Raw genomic sequence first — 15,000 nt, forward strand, 5'->3', positions numbered from 1 at the left:
GAACTTGAGCCTGAGCTTCAGCTCGACATCAAAAACAAGCTGAAACTGGCACAAAGACGTGCACGTGTTTACAACACACGTGTTTGAAGACGGTCGTTATGATTAAAGGTTTGGTTAATGTCTAAGCATCAGGCTCGACCGCAGCACCAGCAACGTCTTCTGTCTCTTGTCACAAATATCCCAAAGACATCTGCTGACTTTCCTCAATCAACAAACTTATTCAATTAATCAATTAACAGAAGATAAATAAAAACCAAGCAAAAATGCCAAATGTTCTCTGTTTCCAGATTCTCCAATGTGAGGATTTGCTGCTTCTCTTTGTTTTATGTTATTGAGAACTGAATATCTTTGGGTTTTGGACTGTTGGTCGGACAAAACAAGACATGTGAACACGTCACCTTCAGCTGTAGGAAGCTGTGATGGGTATTTTTCAACATTTTACATTTAGTTAATCACAAACAGTCAGGAGTTTAATGTAAGATAATGCAGCGAATATTTAATTTCAACCCTAACAAGGACATAAACATCAGTAGTTAGATGTGCTGCTTTATAACATGTGGTTTAAATCCAGTTCATATCCAGTGTTGTGTTTCAACTCACACGTCATATTTCATGTCCCTCTGTGCTGCAAAAACACCCCAAAAATAATCTTTCTAAAATCATTTGAAAAACATATATTGTCATATTTTAAGACCACACAACTGATTTCTGCAATTAGGAAGGGACTAACCTCTGATCCCACTGCTGCCATTTGTGATTTATCTACCGACAAAACAGTGAGCCAGCATTTCATTTTACATCAGTAATCCCCCAAAATATAACAAAAGCCAAATTGTCCCCGTTCCCCAGTGAGGGCGAGGATTATCAAACCTCAACCGTCCAGAGGAGAAACCCAAAAGACACTAAAATCACTAAATCCAGCCTGCCTCTTTAAAAACAGTTTAAAACACAGGCGAAAAGTCAGGTAGGATGGTGTTCTGTCTGAAGCGAAGCTGCACAGCAGCAGAGTGACTGGGAGGGTGGGGGCTGACTGTACCTTCTGAGACGTAGACGAAGGGTTTGTTCCTGACAGACAGAAGAGTCAACAGGTTGAAGAACAGAGCGACGAACGTCCCGACCAACAGACGACCACTGCAGAGAAACACAGAGAGCGTGACCACACATATACACACAGCGGCTGTCTGACAGTCCGTTTGAACCTCAGCAATAAACATGTCATTGAAGTTACACATTTCCGACAACACAGGCTGAACATTATGAACTTTATAAAGCTAGAATTTATGGCAGAGCTGTTGTATAGGTGTTCCTCATAATATCGGGGGTCCAGAGTTAGTGGTTCGAGGCAGTACTGCAGAGGTCCATGAAGATTTTAGAGATAAATGCACGTGTATTTAGATTTTTGCCAAGTGTGAACACAGTAGTGATTAAAACTGAAGTTTACATGTTTCATCAGACGCATGCCAGAGCTCTGACACGTCTCTGCTGAGGCTGTACCTCGGCAGCTCGAAGCTTCAAATATGCCTGTTAGGAAACTGCGTCTCGCTCTCTCTCCCTTTCACATTATACGCAATAATTTAAAAAGTGCTAATCGATGAACTAAGTTTGCAGGGAAAAGGTTATTTTCCCTCTCAATTTGCATTTCCTCTCTGCTATAACGGATAAGAGCAACACCTGGCTGAGCTGCATGCATTTGTTACGTACAGGTGGAATCACAAATGTGCAGCTGGGGTTACCAATGGTTTCCCTCAGGCAGGAGACACGTCAGTCCATCACAACCCCTTGTGATGGACCAGGGGTATATAAATATGCACTAATTATTTAATAAAAAGCTCCACTTCCTGTCAAATGTTTCTGTACAAAAAACATCTGCAATCCGTCTTATCTCGTCATTTCTACTTATCTTATTAATCATAACTTTTAAATAAACCTAATAGCAAATAATTCAGATTTCAAAAGCCCACTCACAAGCACGCACACACACACACACACACACACACACACACACACACACACACACACACACACACACACACACACACACACACACACACACACACACACACACACACACACACACACCACTGTTCTCTTCAATACACTAATCACATGAGACAATCCATTTAAGAGCCTAAAAATTGGTCCAAACAATCAGCGGGAGGTGAAGGGCTGCCCGACGGTGAGCCACAATGACTGGATGATAAAGCCCCCCCAGCCCCACCTCCCTCTAAGAACAGATTAAAGAGAGGGAGAATGTGTGTGTCTGTCTCTCTACCCAGCAGACACCTGTCCCTCCGGTTAGTGTCCTTCTCTCATGCCGTCCAATCACATCCACTCAGAGAAGAAGGGGGGGGGGGGGGTGCCAGTAGGGGGTGAGGGGAGAGAAAGGAGGGGGGTAATCTCGTCACAGGAGACAGGTTTAAGTCTCGCTGTGTTTTAGGTTATAAAAGCCGCCACTAATCTGTTTTATTATGGAGAGATGATGGAGAGAGAGAGGAAGAGGAGGAGGAGGAGGAGGAGGAGGGAGTGAACTACAGAGGAAAAGGTGAGCTGTCCAGACCATCTGACCGTGCTGGGCGAGATAGCTAAAAGAGCAATGAAAGACAGAGAAAGAGAGAGAGGCTGACGGCCGGATTGATCAATAATCCAGATCTGTAATCATCCATCAGCCGGTGTGACTGATCAGAGCCGACAGAAGAGATGATCAGATCTAAATGTTAACATCCTGCAGCGTTAAACTGTGAAACTGAGGGACGACACACAGCTTCTCTCTCCTCTCACCTCCATTTGACAAACACGACGAGTCGCCGACACATTGATGAGGCGGTTTGATACGCGGCCTCTCTACAAACTGATGTTTCCAGCTGAGGCTCACCCACTACAGGTTTAATACTACAAGGTAACACATATTAACACTCATGGGGGGTGTGTGGGGGGGTTATCCTTCCACACTTCTAAGCAGCATTTTTACATTTCAGTTTGTTCACAGGTTCAACGAACAAGATCAAATGTGTAAATTCTTGACGCTCTGAGTCTACGTGGGCCGACGTGTTCGCATGTTGGAGGAGGGCTGAAAACTTTTCAGGAAAACAAAACTGTGACTGACATAAACAACTTTTACACAAAGTTCGTTCCTCTTTTCTTATAAGCTGTTCAAAAATATTTGTTGTTTGTTCACCGACAGAGCTGGTGTTACCCTGAGGCCAGCGTTCAACACAGTCTGCATGTGTTTAATTAACTCTGCTGGTGTGGACACACACACACACACACACACACACACACACACACACACACACACACACACACACACACACACACACACACACACACACACACCGTCAAGAGTGTGAAATTAACAATGAACATGTCAGTCTTTGAATATCTGACTATGTAATTCTGTCTGTCTGTCTGTCTGTCTGTCTGACCCAAATGTTTGGGATGTTCTGTTCCGACAACAGCTGGCACTGTGTGTGTGTGTGTGTGAGAGGGAGACGCAGGAGTGTATCATGTTGTGTTGTTTATTTTAGGATGCGATAGGGGAATTTGTGTGTGTGTGTGTGTGTGTGTGTAGGAAAAATACTTACGTATGGACCTCAGGCTGTTCCATGAAGCGCTCCACACTGACAAAACAGAAACAAACACAGTCAACAACACTGGCCAGGTGGGACTACTCTGACTGTGTGTGTGTGTGTGTGTGTGTGTGTGTGTGTGTGTGTGTGTGTGTGTGTGAGATCGAGTGAAATTGAACTGAATGGAAGGAGACAAGGAGCGAACAAACAGAAAGAGAAAACAAGAAATACATTCACACAAACACATGCACGCACTCCAGCACCACACACACACACACAGACACACACACACACACACACACACACACACACACACACACACACACACACACACGTCTGTCTCCTCCCTCTGTGCTGCTGCCCTACTGAGCCATTCATGACATGCACTGTAGTAGTCTGTCTCCAGGGTCTCTGCAGGGTTCAGGAAGTCACATTTAAGACTTTTCAATGCCGTCGTCACGGTCGCACCAGCCGAAACATGAAGGAGAGGATCTGTATCACATTTGTGTCAATGCTTTGAAGCAGTACTTCCTAATAATATCATTAAATCAATTTTTTATCATTCGTTAGGCAAAGGCAGAGCCTGGACGCATCTTATCTTGTACTTATAGCTAACCTAAGTTTAAGAAGAACTAAAATCAATAAAGCAATAAAAAGTGTCTTATTATTGAAAAATGATGAATGAGGTAAAGTTGAAGAACAGGACTTTATTGTATTTGGAGTCTCTTCTTCTGTATTGGCTGTGTTTAAATCCCCCTCCGTGTTGTAAAGTGTCGCCCACAGGCAGTGGGCATCAGTACTGTTGCTATGGTTACCTACAGCTTGTTACACCTTGAATTTAAAACAATTGTTAAACTGATGTCTGACGATTTCAATTTTCCAATCAGAAACCAGTATTTTCTTTTGCCACATGAAGAGTCACTGAAGTGTCAAACACACACGTCTGTACATGAAAGCATGCCAACTGCTTGACCTGCATTTGACTGTGTGTGTGTGTGCGTGTGTGTACGTGTTATTCTGGAAATGTACCCCTCCCTTCCCTGAGAACTGACCGCAAGACAACCCCACACAGGATGCCTGGAGGTGTGTGTGTGTGTGTGTGTGTGTGTGACAATGACAGACACAGCCAGGCAGTGACATTCCCACAGCCCTAAAAAATTCAGTAGTTCACGCCACACACACACACACACACACACACACACACACTTGTTCTACATAATTTCATATATGCAGCACGTCATACATCAGAGCACTGTACAACTACTTTTTACATTTTATGTATTATTATTAAGATATTTGACAATATAAAAGGGGAAACAGATCACATGTCAGGTTTAATAGATCACTAAATGGACACGAAATGGTGAAAAAAATATTTCTGTGACTTTGTCAGACTTTTCAAGTTTGTGATAACTTGATACGAGGTGAGAAACATACAGGCTAGAACACTATTTGGGTATTATTAAACTGCACTCAGAGAGAATATACTCTGAAGAAGATTGTTGTTGAATAATGTGGGTTGTAACATAAAATGCGTGCAGATGAGGCTTGAACGTCCTGGGGTCCCATTATTCTTTCTTACATTGTCTGACGGCAGTAAAGTAGAAACAGGACTGGAGAAAAACATGCACCCTGAGTGGAGCAGAGCAATAATGAGGGGAAAAAACAAAGACCAAAGAGAAACAACTGGAAATATTTTGTGTATTGCTTTGGAACTATTAATTCTGTTGTTGCGCTGAGTCACGCTAAGAAAATAATTGAAATTTTAATCGAGAGAGACAGAGTGAGTGAGACAAAGAAAGACAGACAAAGACGTCTTAATCTGCCTCTAAACGATGACTTCATTTGTCTCCTTTTAAGGTCGACATCACTGATTGAAATGTGTATGTGCTTTGTGTGTTTGTGTGTGTGTGTGTTAGGGAGACGTACACACCTCTCCTTCAGGATGAACAAGGCTCCCAGTTGGATAAGAACAGTGGAGGCAAAAACTGCCAAAACCTCCAGTCTTTCAAACCTGGAGAGAAAGTGAGGGGAAAAGAAAAGGAGACACTGTCATCCATACTGGGACCAACCAGCAAGCCATTATTACCATTATACCTACTTATCGACAAGGTAATCGACAGTCATCTAAATTCCTGATTCGTCGACCTGCAGAAAGCATCGCTTCAATTTGGCATGAAGGACTGAATTAAGAGAAGACATCGTGACTGCATCAAATCTGTTAACCGGTGTGTTAAGACAGGTGGGACAGGTGTGTTGTCTTACCCACACATAATCTAATATTTATAGAAATAAACGTGTTGATGAATCAGAACAGATTTATAAGGGACAACAGTAACAGAGAGCCAACATCCAGCCGACACACGGTTCTAACTGTTGCTGACCTTCTGACCTCCTCTCGAGGTCACAGGGTCGATCCTGTCGCAATCTGTCCAGGATGAGCAGCTTTGTCTCAGTGAGCGGTCAGCTGGGCTTAAGAGAGTTAAACCTTAGACCGACTGTCAGCGATCTGATGGTCTGACGGTCTGCTCGTCTACAGCAGCGTAAAACCACTGGACTGAGAGCTTCTGTCCGAGCTAAGTGAAGTGCATTATGGATTCATGCAAAAGAGATGTGACCGCGTACATGAAGAGGGTGAGGAAGGAGACGGAGGACACATAAACACTAAGAAAAACCATGGAGACAATCAGGAGAGTAAGGCTGCAATTAAAGCACAGTTCCAGGTATTTTCCAAAAGTGCCGGCTTCAGTTCATTAATTGTTCTTTTCCATTTGGGTTTGACCATTTTTGTATTTAGTTCCCTCTTAAAACTGGGCCTGACAGAATATTAGCTGCATCAATTCCTACAAACGCCCCAAGTGTGTGTGTGTGTGTGTGTGTGTGTGTGTGTGTGTGTGTGTGTGTGTGTGTGTGTGTGAGAGAGACTAAAACAGAGACCGTTTGTTCAACCGATGAGCAGAACAGAACATGAACAGACACCTGCAGGTTAATAGGTTGTCTATGTTTACAGCAAATGCATGATGCACACACACACACACACACACACACACACACACACACACAATCATACACACACACACACACGGCTGGCCCACTGTTTGGCCTGATCGCCTGCATGCTGCTGGGTCACAGGCTACACTCTGCGTGTGGTTAATCTATATGGGCGCCACATAGCAAACCTGCTGTCTGCTGGATTCTGACTCGTGTCATCATCTGTGTCTTCATCTGTGTCTTCCTCAATACTGTGAGATGGAGTTTTCCACAGCGGTTTAGAGCAGCGAAATAAAGACCGCCTCCACTAACGTCAGTACAAGTACATTCACTTTTAAGAGATAAATCATTAACTTGAATTAAAAAAAGATCAGAGGAGTTACTTCACACTTGTTTTTGCTTTATATGGCAGTTTTAGGACACGCACACGTCCTCGTGAACAGGTGTTGAAACGAGCGGTTTAGGTTTAAGTTTGTGTAGTTGAGAGAGTTTGGTGGTCCCACTTGGAACACTAGCACGAACAAAACATTTACGTTATGTCTCCTGAAGCTTAAATAAATCTGCAGATTGAAGTCAGCGTGTAAGCATTACATCTCCATCAAACGTTATCAATACCTTACAGCCTTGCACTTGTAGTAACACTGAACCACACAACAGAAGAAACTTGAGGTTAAGTGGATCAGACTGATTCCTGGACAGCATGGCTCTGCTACAACAGGGTTTAAAAGGAGTCAGAAGCTGCTGTGGGTTAAACTGGGCAATCTGGGTGGATGCACAGATGCCCACAGAAAAACACACACAGACACACAATGTTTACACGATGTAAACTCAAGCACAAGCCTACACACACACACACACACACACACACACACACACACACACACACACACACAGAGAGGCATTATGAGAGCCAAGTGAAGCTGAAAAGCAGATTTCCACTTGATCACCACTCTTCCACACCTCAAGGTCAGAGGTCACCTGTCGGCTGCAAATACACTGAAAGGCATGTTCACTGACACACGCACGCACTCGCACGCACACACACACACACACACACACACACACACACACACACACACACGTCAAAGTAGCTGTGTGTGAGTCGGCGATGCTTATGTGTTTATGAGCTGTTCAGATGATCCACACAACAGTAACAGAAGCTTTTCAGTGTTTACAGCGTGCATGTGTGTGTGTGTGCGTGTATGCACGTGCATGTGTGTGTGTATGCGCGTGCGTGTGGTTATGGGACAGCAGTGCACGCCAGCGCATAAACAAACAGATGGAGCTCATTATACTGATATATATCTCAGTGTGGAACATATTCAGGATGTAAATGTACCAAATGGTCGCCCCACTACCAACACACACACACACACACACACACACACACACACGCACACGCACACGCACACACACGCACACACACACACGCACACACACACACGCACGCACACACACACTTTGTCTGTTCTGACAGCATCCAGTTCAGACTTGTGTCGTGTTTAAAGTGATACAGACGTGTTACGGGGTGCTTATTCAGACATGAGACCAACATGTTAAACTGCCATCAGATTAAAGTTAAGGGGTCCTCGTCTGAAAGGGGGCGTCTTGTCATATTGCATGTTTGACATAACGTCCCGTGTCCTTTAATCAAAGTATATATTTCTTACAATGTACGACAGAATATATAACACATTATTATGGCCAACTCACCCAAATGAATAGACCTGACTGGGTTTCTTCATGGTCACCCAGGAACTGATGAGACAGGTGATCAAACTGCAGGCCAGAGGGGGGAGAGGGGAGAGAGGGGGGGGGGGGACAGACAGGAGAAGGGCCAATAAGAAGAGAGTCAGTGAGAGACGAATGGCAGACAACGAAAACAGAAACAACAGAGAGGTCAGCTAAAGTTCACCTCTAGTTTAATTTATCTTTTATTCATTATAATCTCAGAATTAATGTTTCATGAGTGGAAATTCTCCATCAAAACAGCACAGCTGAGCACACTGAGTGTTATCTCACATCTGACTGTGTTTTTCACAAAATGAGCACCGGACGAGTGACAATTATTTTCATTATTTGATCAATCTGCCAAACGCTTTGCTGATTAATCGATCCATTGTTTGGTTTATAGAATATTAAACGCCCTTAGTCCAAATAAAACAAGCTATTTTTTGCAGTTCAAACCCCCCCAAAATTATATTTACAGCACGATTATTCAATTATCAAAACTGTTGCGCTAAGCAAGCAGAACTCACCTGAAGAGGTCGAAGATGGTGAGGTACGTGTAGGCGGTCAAGGCTGAAATGACACAACACACAAACAAAGACCATCGAGTCAAATAGAAGGCTTAGCATTGTAAAGGCATCGTAACCATAACAACCAAGTTAGAGATCAGTGAATCATCATCATCTCATGATTTCAATCGACAGCGTTCAAAAGACATTTTATCTGCTGCTTCTAAACGAAATGATTAGCAGTTTTGGATGAAGCACAAACTTATGTTTTAAAAAGGTTTAAAATGACGGATAATAACCAGAGGTTTTTAAACTGAGGCGTGCCTCCCCAGGGGGAAGATGCAGGAGAGTTTATTAGAGAAGTTAATGTAGCCTGACCCACTGATCTGGCCCCCTGATCAACCACATGATGGACAGATGGAGCAGCAGTGGAGCCCGACTGCCACACTTCATGTCCACAATAACTCTGTCAAATCTGACACGATACACACTCTTTTAGATTCAGTGTGACTTACACTTTCCGAGGATATCACTACCTCAGAGTCTAATCACAGATTAACATCCATAATTCCACTTACAAGTCACAGAGAAAAGACGCTGCTTATAACTCCAGAACTCGCCTGAGAATCATCAAGGTTTCTCCGCTATTAAAGTAATCCAGTCATAGTGATGGCTACTTAGCAAACAGCAACTGCTGATAGCTAACGCTGGATACTATTGATGGTGCCGGTCTGACAAAATGTAATGAAATATGGGCTAAAGAACAAGAAGGTGATGACAGAGGATGTTGGGGCGGGGGACAACCTGCTTCGGCAGCAAATTTGAATTTAAAAGCAACAGATGTGGATACACGTCAGACCTGAACGTGGTTTAATTAGCCATCAAGTGACACAGTCAGCAGCTACTTGACGAGATCGCTGGCCAACAAGCTTGTCTGCTAGCCACCGAATGGGTCATTAAGTTAGTAAGTCACTGAATCAGCCCGGCAGAGATAATCAGCCAGGCTTTCACTGAGTCAATCACCTGGACAGCTACCTGGCTAGCAGCCAATTAGCCAATCAGCCAACAGGTAAGCTGAAGGGTCAGTTAGCAAGTCAGTAGGTTAATAATCAGTCAGTTAACCAGCCAGCTACAGAGAGGTTCAGTGTTGTCCAACTGGCCTGGCTTACATCCTCTGTGCCGACCTGCCTGTCGGTCTGTCTGTCTGTCTTTCTGCCTGTCTGTCTGTCTGCCTAACTGTCTGTCTTAATGCCCGTCAACCAGCTTTCTGTAATCAGCCTCTGCTGTGGGGGATGAGGAGAGCGGATTAGAGCGGCTTTGTGCTGAGAGGAACATTTTGTTTCCCCACCACCGGCGTCCATGTTGGCCAACCTGATGCCATGTAATCCTGACAGAGAGGCCCACGGCAAAGACCCAGAGAGACAGACCAACAGAGAGAGAGACAGGCAGCAGGGCAGAGTGACAGAGCGACAGGCAGGGAGAGAGAGAAGCTAAGAGGAAGACAGATGGATGGACTGAGAGAGCGAGGCAGATAGACGGGCAGAGAGAGAGTTTAGAAGACAGATAGACAGGGTGATAGACATGTATACAGACAGACAGGTAGAGAGAAGGTGAATGAGTGAGAGAGAGACAATCCCTAACATTGGTGAAAGAGTAACAGACAGTAAGGAGGAAAATATCTAAGACAGCCAGAAACCAAAGAAAACAGCTACATTTAAGTGAGTCTTATTGATATTTTTCTGCATTTAAAGAGAAACCACACCATCAAAGACCAAAAAGTTGTGTCCATGTGGAAGAATGTAGTAAGTATGAGCATTAGCTGTAAAAGCATTGCGTGGATTGTCATGTTCCCCTCAGGATGAATTGAAATCACTGTTGATCTTGTGACTTTCCATCTAGCACCATCATCAGGTCAACATGTTCACTGTCCAATACTTTGTTTTATGGTCAAAATACCTGCAAAACTAACTAACTAACATTCCCATCAGCCTCAGCTGTACTTTGTGTTTAGTGCTAATTAGGAAATGCTAACATGCTAGATCAAGTACAGTCTCACAGAGCTGCTAGGAGCTTCTTGTTTAAATGGCAATCATAATATGACATTATTTCTTGTTGAATGTAGAATTTGAATCAGCCTGTAAAGCCTTTAAATATATGTAGTGGAGTTCAACATCCATTATGTCCCTCTGAGTCTTAGTCTTAGTTTAATACATACAATTCTATTTAGTGTTTAAAGTGAATTTCCTTCTGCTGCATCCTGTTATTTTGATATGTAGCAGTTCATCTACCCGTAGAGATCAATGAGGTTTGATGTCATCTTGTTGTGTTGAACCAAAAGCTGCAGACAATAAAAGCAATAATACAAACGCTGACATCACAGTGACCCTGAAACAGGCCGGACCAAATCAATACCTGGGCTGAAATTTCCCCTGCTGAGCTTGGATAGGTTTACATGTACACCACAAAACACACACACACACACACACACACACACACACACACACACACACACACACACACACACACACACACACACACACACACACACAGAAGCCCGTTCAATTCCTTTATACATCTCCTGCTTACAAACACTGACACCCAGAGGACGTGTGGACGTGATACCAGAGAAACAGAGCAGACGGGACATTATTCTTGTCCCACACACACACACACACACACACACACACACGCACACACACACACACACACACAGTATGAATGGAGAATATGATGCACACCTTAAACAGAACTACAAAAACATAAAAACACACACAAAACAAAAACGTCCACACATCAACACATGTACAGACACCGAGTTGCCCCACAGGGCCTGAACTCAACACCCAGAACAGAATGAAGGATTAAAATCCCTGTTTGTTTTCAGAAATGATCGATAGAGGAGGACAGGAGAGGAAGTTTGTCAAACCACTCACTCTCCACTTTCTCCTTTTCTTATGCAATTTGCAATTCCTTTACTTTTAATTTCCTGTCCTTTTGTGTCATTTCCTTTGCCGTTCACTTCCTTCCACATATTTCATTTAAAACAGCAAAGGGAGGAGGAAGGAAGGAAGGAAGGAAGGAAGGAAGGAAGGAGGGTGAATAGACAGATGAGAGAGGAGAAATACGAGCAGGAGGATGAATATTTAATGCTGTCTGCAGAGGAGCAGCCCAAACACACACACACACACACACACACACACACACACACACACACACACACACACAGAGTACACTAAGTAAAAGCACACTCACAGTAAATGTACACACAAGAGATACAAATATACAGTATTAGCACATTAATAATGTGAGCACTTCATTTATCTCTGTTAATCATCTGAGTGAAGTAACAAAGGAAAGTGAAAGTGAACTCTGAACAGACTCTTGTGGAGGACGACATGAATAATCAAGATCCTGGTTTCAATTCAAACTTCAGTGTTGTCTCATTCTCACATGACAATGATTCTGCAACACTTGTTCAGCAGAGAGGGCTACCACATCAAATCAAGCGCACCTAACTTCTCTCTCAGCCGCGACAACAAATGGCAAGACTGCGTTAAACCATGTGATGAACAGGCAGAAGATGAAGACAGTAAAACTGAGAGTAAAACAGGGTAACACTGTGAGACCTAACGGTTAGAGCAGCAAAAATAGGAACACAATCAACCAGAATCTAGAAAACGAGAATGTAAACGTGTCCAGAATAGATTCTGACAACAGGCTGACTGAGAATCTCGATCTGTTGTCAGTTTTGGGGATTTAAAGATGATCTAACAGTTAAAGTTTCACTGCAATGTGTGAAGGCTGAAACCACCTCCAACATGTTGTTAAACGGTCAACAATTACTGTTTGCTCTGCTTCAATATGTCTTACTTCTTGCTTTGAGGACATTTTATATTAAGTGCAGCTGGGAATCGAAATGAAACCTTTAGATTACTGACCGAGTTGTGTCTGTAGCACGGAGCATCAAAAAATGAAATTTTGGCGCCGACCGTTTGGTGAAATTAAGGGTGAAACACATCGGCCGCATCACAAAGCAGTGCATCATGTGACATCTGTGGCACCAGGCCACCGATCACCGATCATTCATGAGCGTCTACACTGAGAAACAGGACTGGATGACAACGATCACACAATTCCTCATTCAAATCATCTTTTTGCTGAAGATGAAAAGTCAGATTTTGTTCATATTCTGCTCACCAGGACACACTGAAACACACACACACACACACAGAACGAGGAGCTGGATGTGCGAACCACAGCAAGTAACAGCTTAGTGTCAGTGGTTCCGGTAAACAGTAAAGTGAGACCCAGAACACACACACACACACACACACACACACACACACACACACACACACACACACACACACACACACACACACACACACACACACACACAGCGGGTCGTGGTGTCAGGTCAGCTCCTGTGTGCTGCAGATGTAAACTAAAAGCTTCTATTGAACGCCTCAACTGCTGCGGTGAGGAGGCTCCCCAGGGAGGGGGAGGAGGAGGAGGAGGAGGAGGAGGAGGAGGAGGAACAGATGAACCAGCGAGAGAAGGATGGAATGATAGAAGAAGAGGAGGAGGAAGAGACTGGGAACACTGCCCAGCGCTGACACTGCTGAGGGAGAAACATGAGACTGGACCTGAAGGCCACACACACACAGACACACACACACACACACACACACACACACACACACTTACTAAGGGCATGTGAACACGAGCGATCACAACACTATTTATTAATATTAACATGCAAACACACACGTGATGCCGGCCGAACCAATAAATACACAGAGAAACATGAAGGGACCACAGACGGTCAGTTAAACATCATGGTGGAAATGACTAAATTAAGGCGACTAAGTATAATAAATAATATATTGGTCTTCAATAAATCACATGACAAACAACCACGGTGGGGTCAGACATTAAACCTGTTTCCATAACAGACGTAACGGACATCTCTGACTTTTGCTTGCTCTTGCCTCCCTTCAGACTCGACACTGTAGTTGTTTTTCATGAGACGATATGTTGATAATTTAGGTTTGCACTAAACAACTGGAGGTCAGATGATTTGCAGTTTATTAAAAGTGGTTTCCTCTAAAAATTCTTACGCACACACGTCCATGAGGAAGCACACATACGCAAAAACAAGCATGTTTACAAATGGTTAACACACACACACACACACACACACACACACACACACACACACACACACACACACACACTCCCTGTTGACTGTGTCCCACACGGACAGCTCGTCATCCTCAGATACGACAAGCAGCTTCTGTCGATATGAAACCAGACCGAAGCTCCGCTGCGTCCATTTATGAAGTCAAACGGATTCTCGTATCTCCACGTGGGATTTGGGAGGCAGCTGGCAGTGACATGTTAAACCGAACACACCGCTACCTACCCCGCCTTCATGCCCCCTGTGCCCTGACCCTGGACCCTGCAAACCCCCCCACTGATGATAATCAATGTAACATCATCTGTTAAGACATAACTGCCATTAGGAAAACAAAGTGCTGGCATGTTAATGGTTCTCCTGCTGACCTCGCAGCAGAGACGAGGCTTCAGAATAAAAGCATTTTATCAACTGTCTTATCCTGTAGAATGACTTCCATCACTGCCAGAGTTTAAAGAGCTCCAGAAGAACTAACCACGTGGTCACAAGCATAAAGAGCAGCTCAACATCTGGTTTTATCTGACCTCCAGTGATTGAACCACTCACCCTAATCTGTGATTTACACGTGTACTCCAGGGTCTGTAGGTACGCCGTGACATCACTGTTGGGTTATGATTTATGTTTTATCTATGAGAGGGATAGACTGACAAAGACTGACTGATCTGAGCTCTGTTTGTGCGACGTCAGGGAGCTGTTTGCAGATATCAGGCAGCTTCCTAGTTGCCCTATTCAGAGGTGCCAAAGACACTTCAGCCCGATATAAAACAACTCCAGTTCAGTCCGTCACAACCAGCAATATTGTCAATTAGGGCGACATGACTGCATATGTAGTGCAACGGTAGAAATGCGTTCACCGGTACAGATTTGGCAATAGCGTTTCCACCACTGTATCGTGATATATACAGTTATATACAAATACTGCGATAGAAGCTATTGGCCACATCGCCCAACCCTACTGTCAATAATAAATAAAACTTTGATCCCAGATAATATACTCTGCCGCAAGTCC

General features: G+C 43.8%; 1 protein-coding gene across 1 annotated transcript in view; it reads right to left on the bottom strand.

Moving 5' to 3' along the window:
- Nucleotides 1-15,000, bottom strand: part of slc30a6 (solute carrier family 30 member 6) — a 49,159-nt gene that overhangs the window by 17,731 nt on the left and 16,428 nt on the right. The window contains exons 5-9 of the mRNA XM_070915859.1: nucleotides 8,816-8,858; nucleotides 8,271-8,336; nucleotides 5,500-5,580; nucleotides 3,582-3,617; nucleotides 1,037-1,131 (exon numbers count right to left, since the gene is read on the bottom strand). Coding sequence (XP_070771960.1) covers nucleotides 1,037-1,131; nucleotides 3,582-3,617; nucleotides 5,500-5,580; nucleotides 8,271-8,336; nucleotides 8,816-8,858 — 321 coding nt within the window. The remainder of the gene's footprint in view (nucleotides 1-1,036; nucleotides 1,132-3,581; nucleotides 3,618-5,499; nucleotides 5,581-8,270; nucleotides 8,337-8,815; nucleotides 8,859-15,000) is intronic.

The sequence above is a fragment of the Enoplosus armatus genome, chromosome 12 (genome assembly GCF_043641665.1).
Source record: "Enoplosus armatus isolate fEnoArm2 chromosome 12, fEnoArm2.hap1, whole genome shotgun sequence".
Taxonomy (NCBI): domain Eukaryota; kingdom Metazoa; phylum Chordata; class Actinopteri; order Centrarchiformes; family Enoplosidae; genus Enoplosus; species Enoplosus armatus.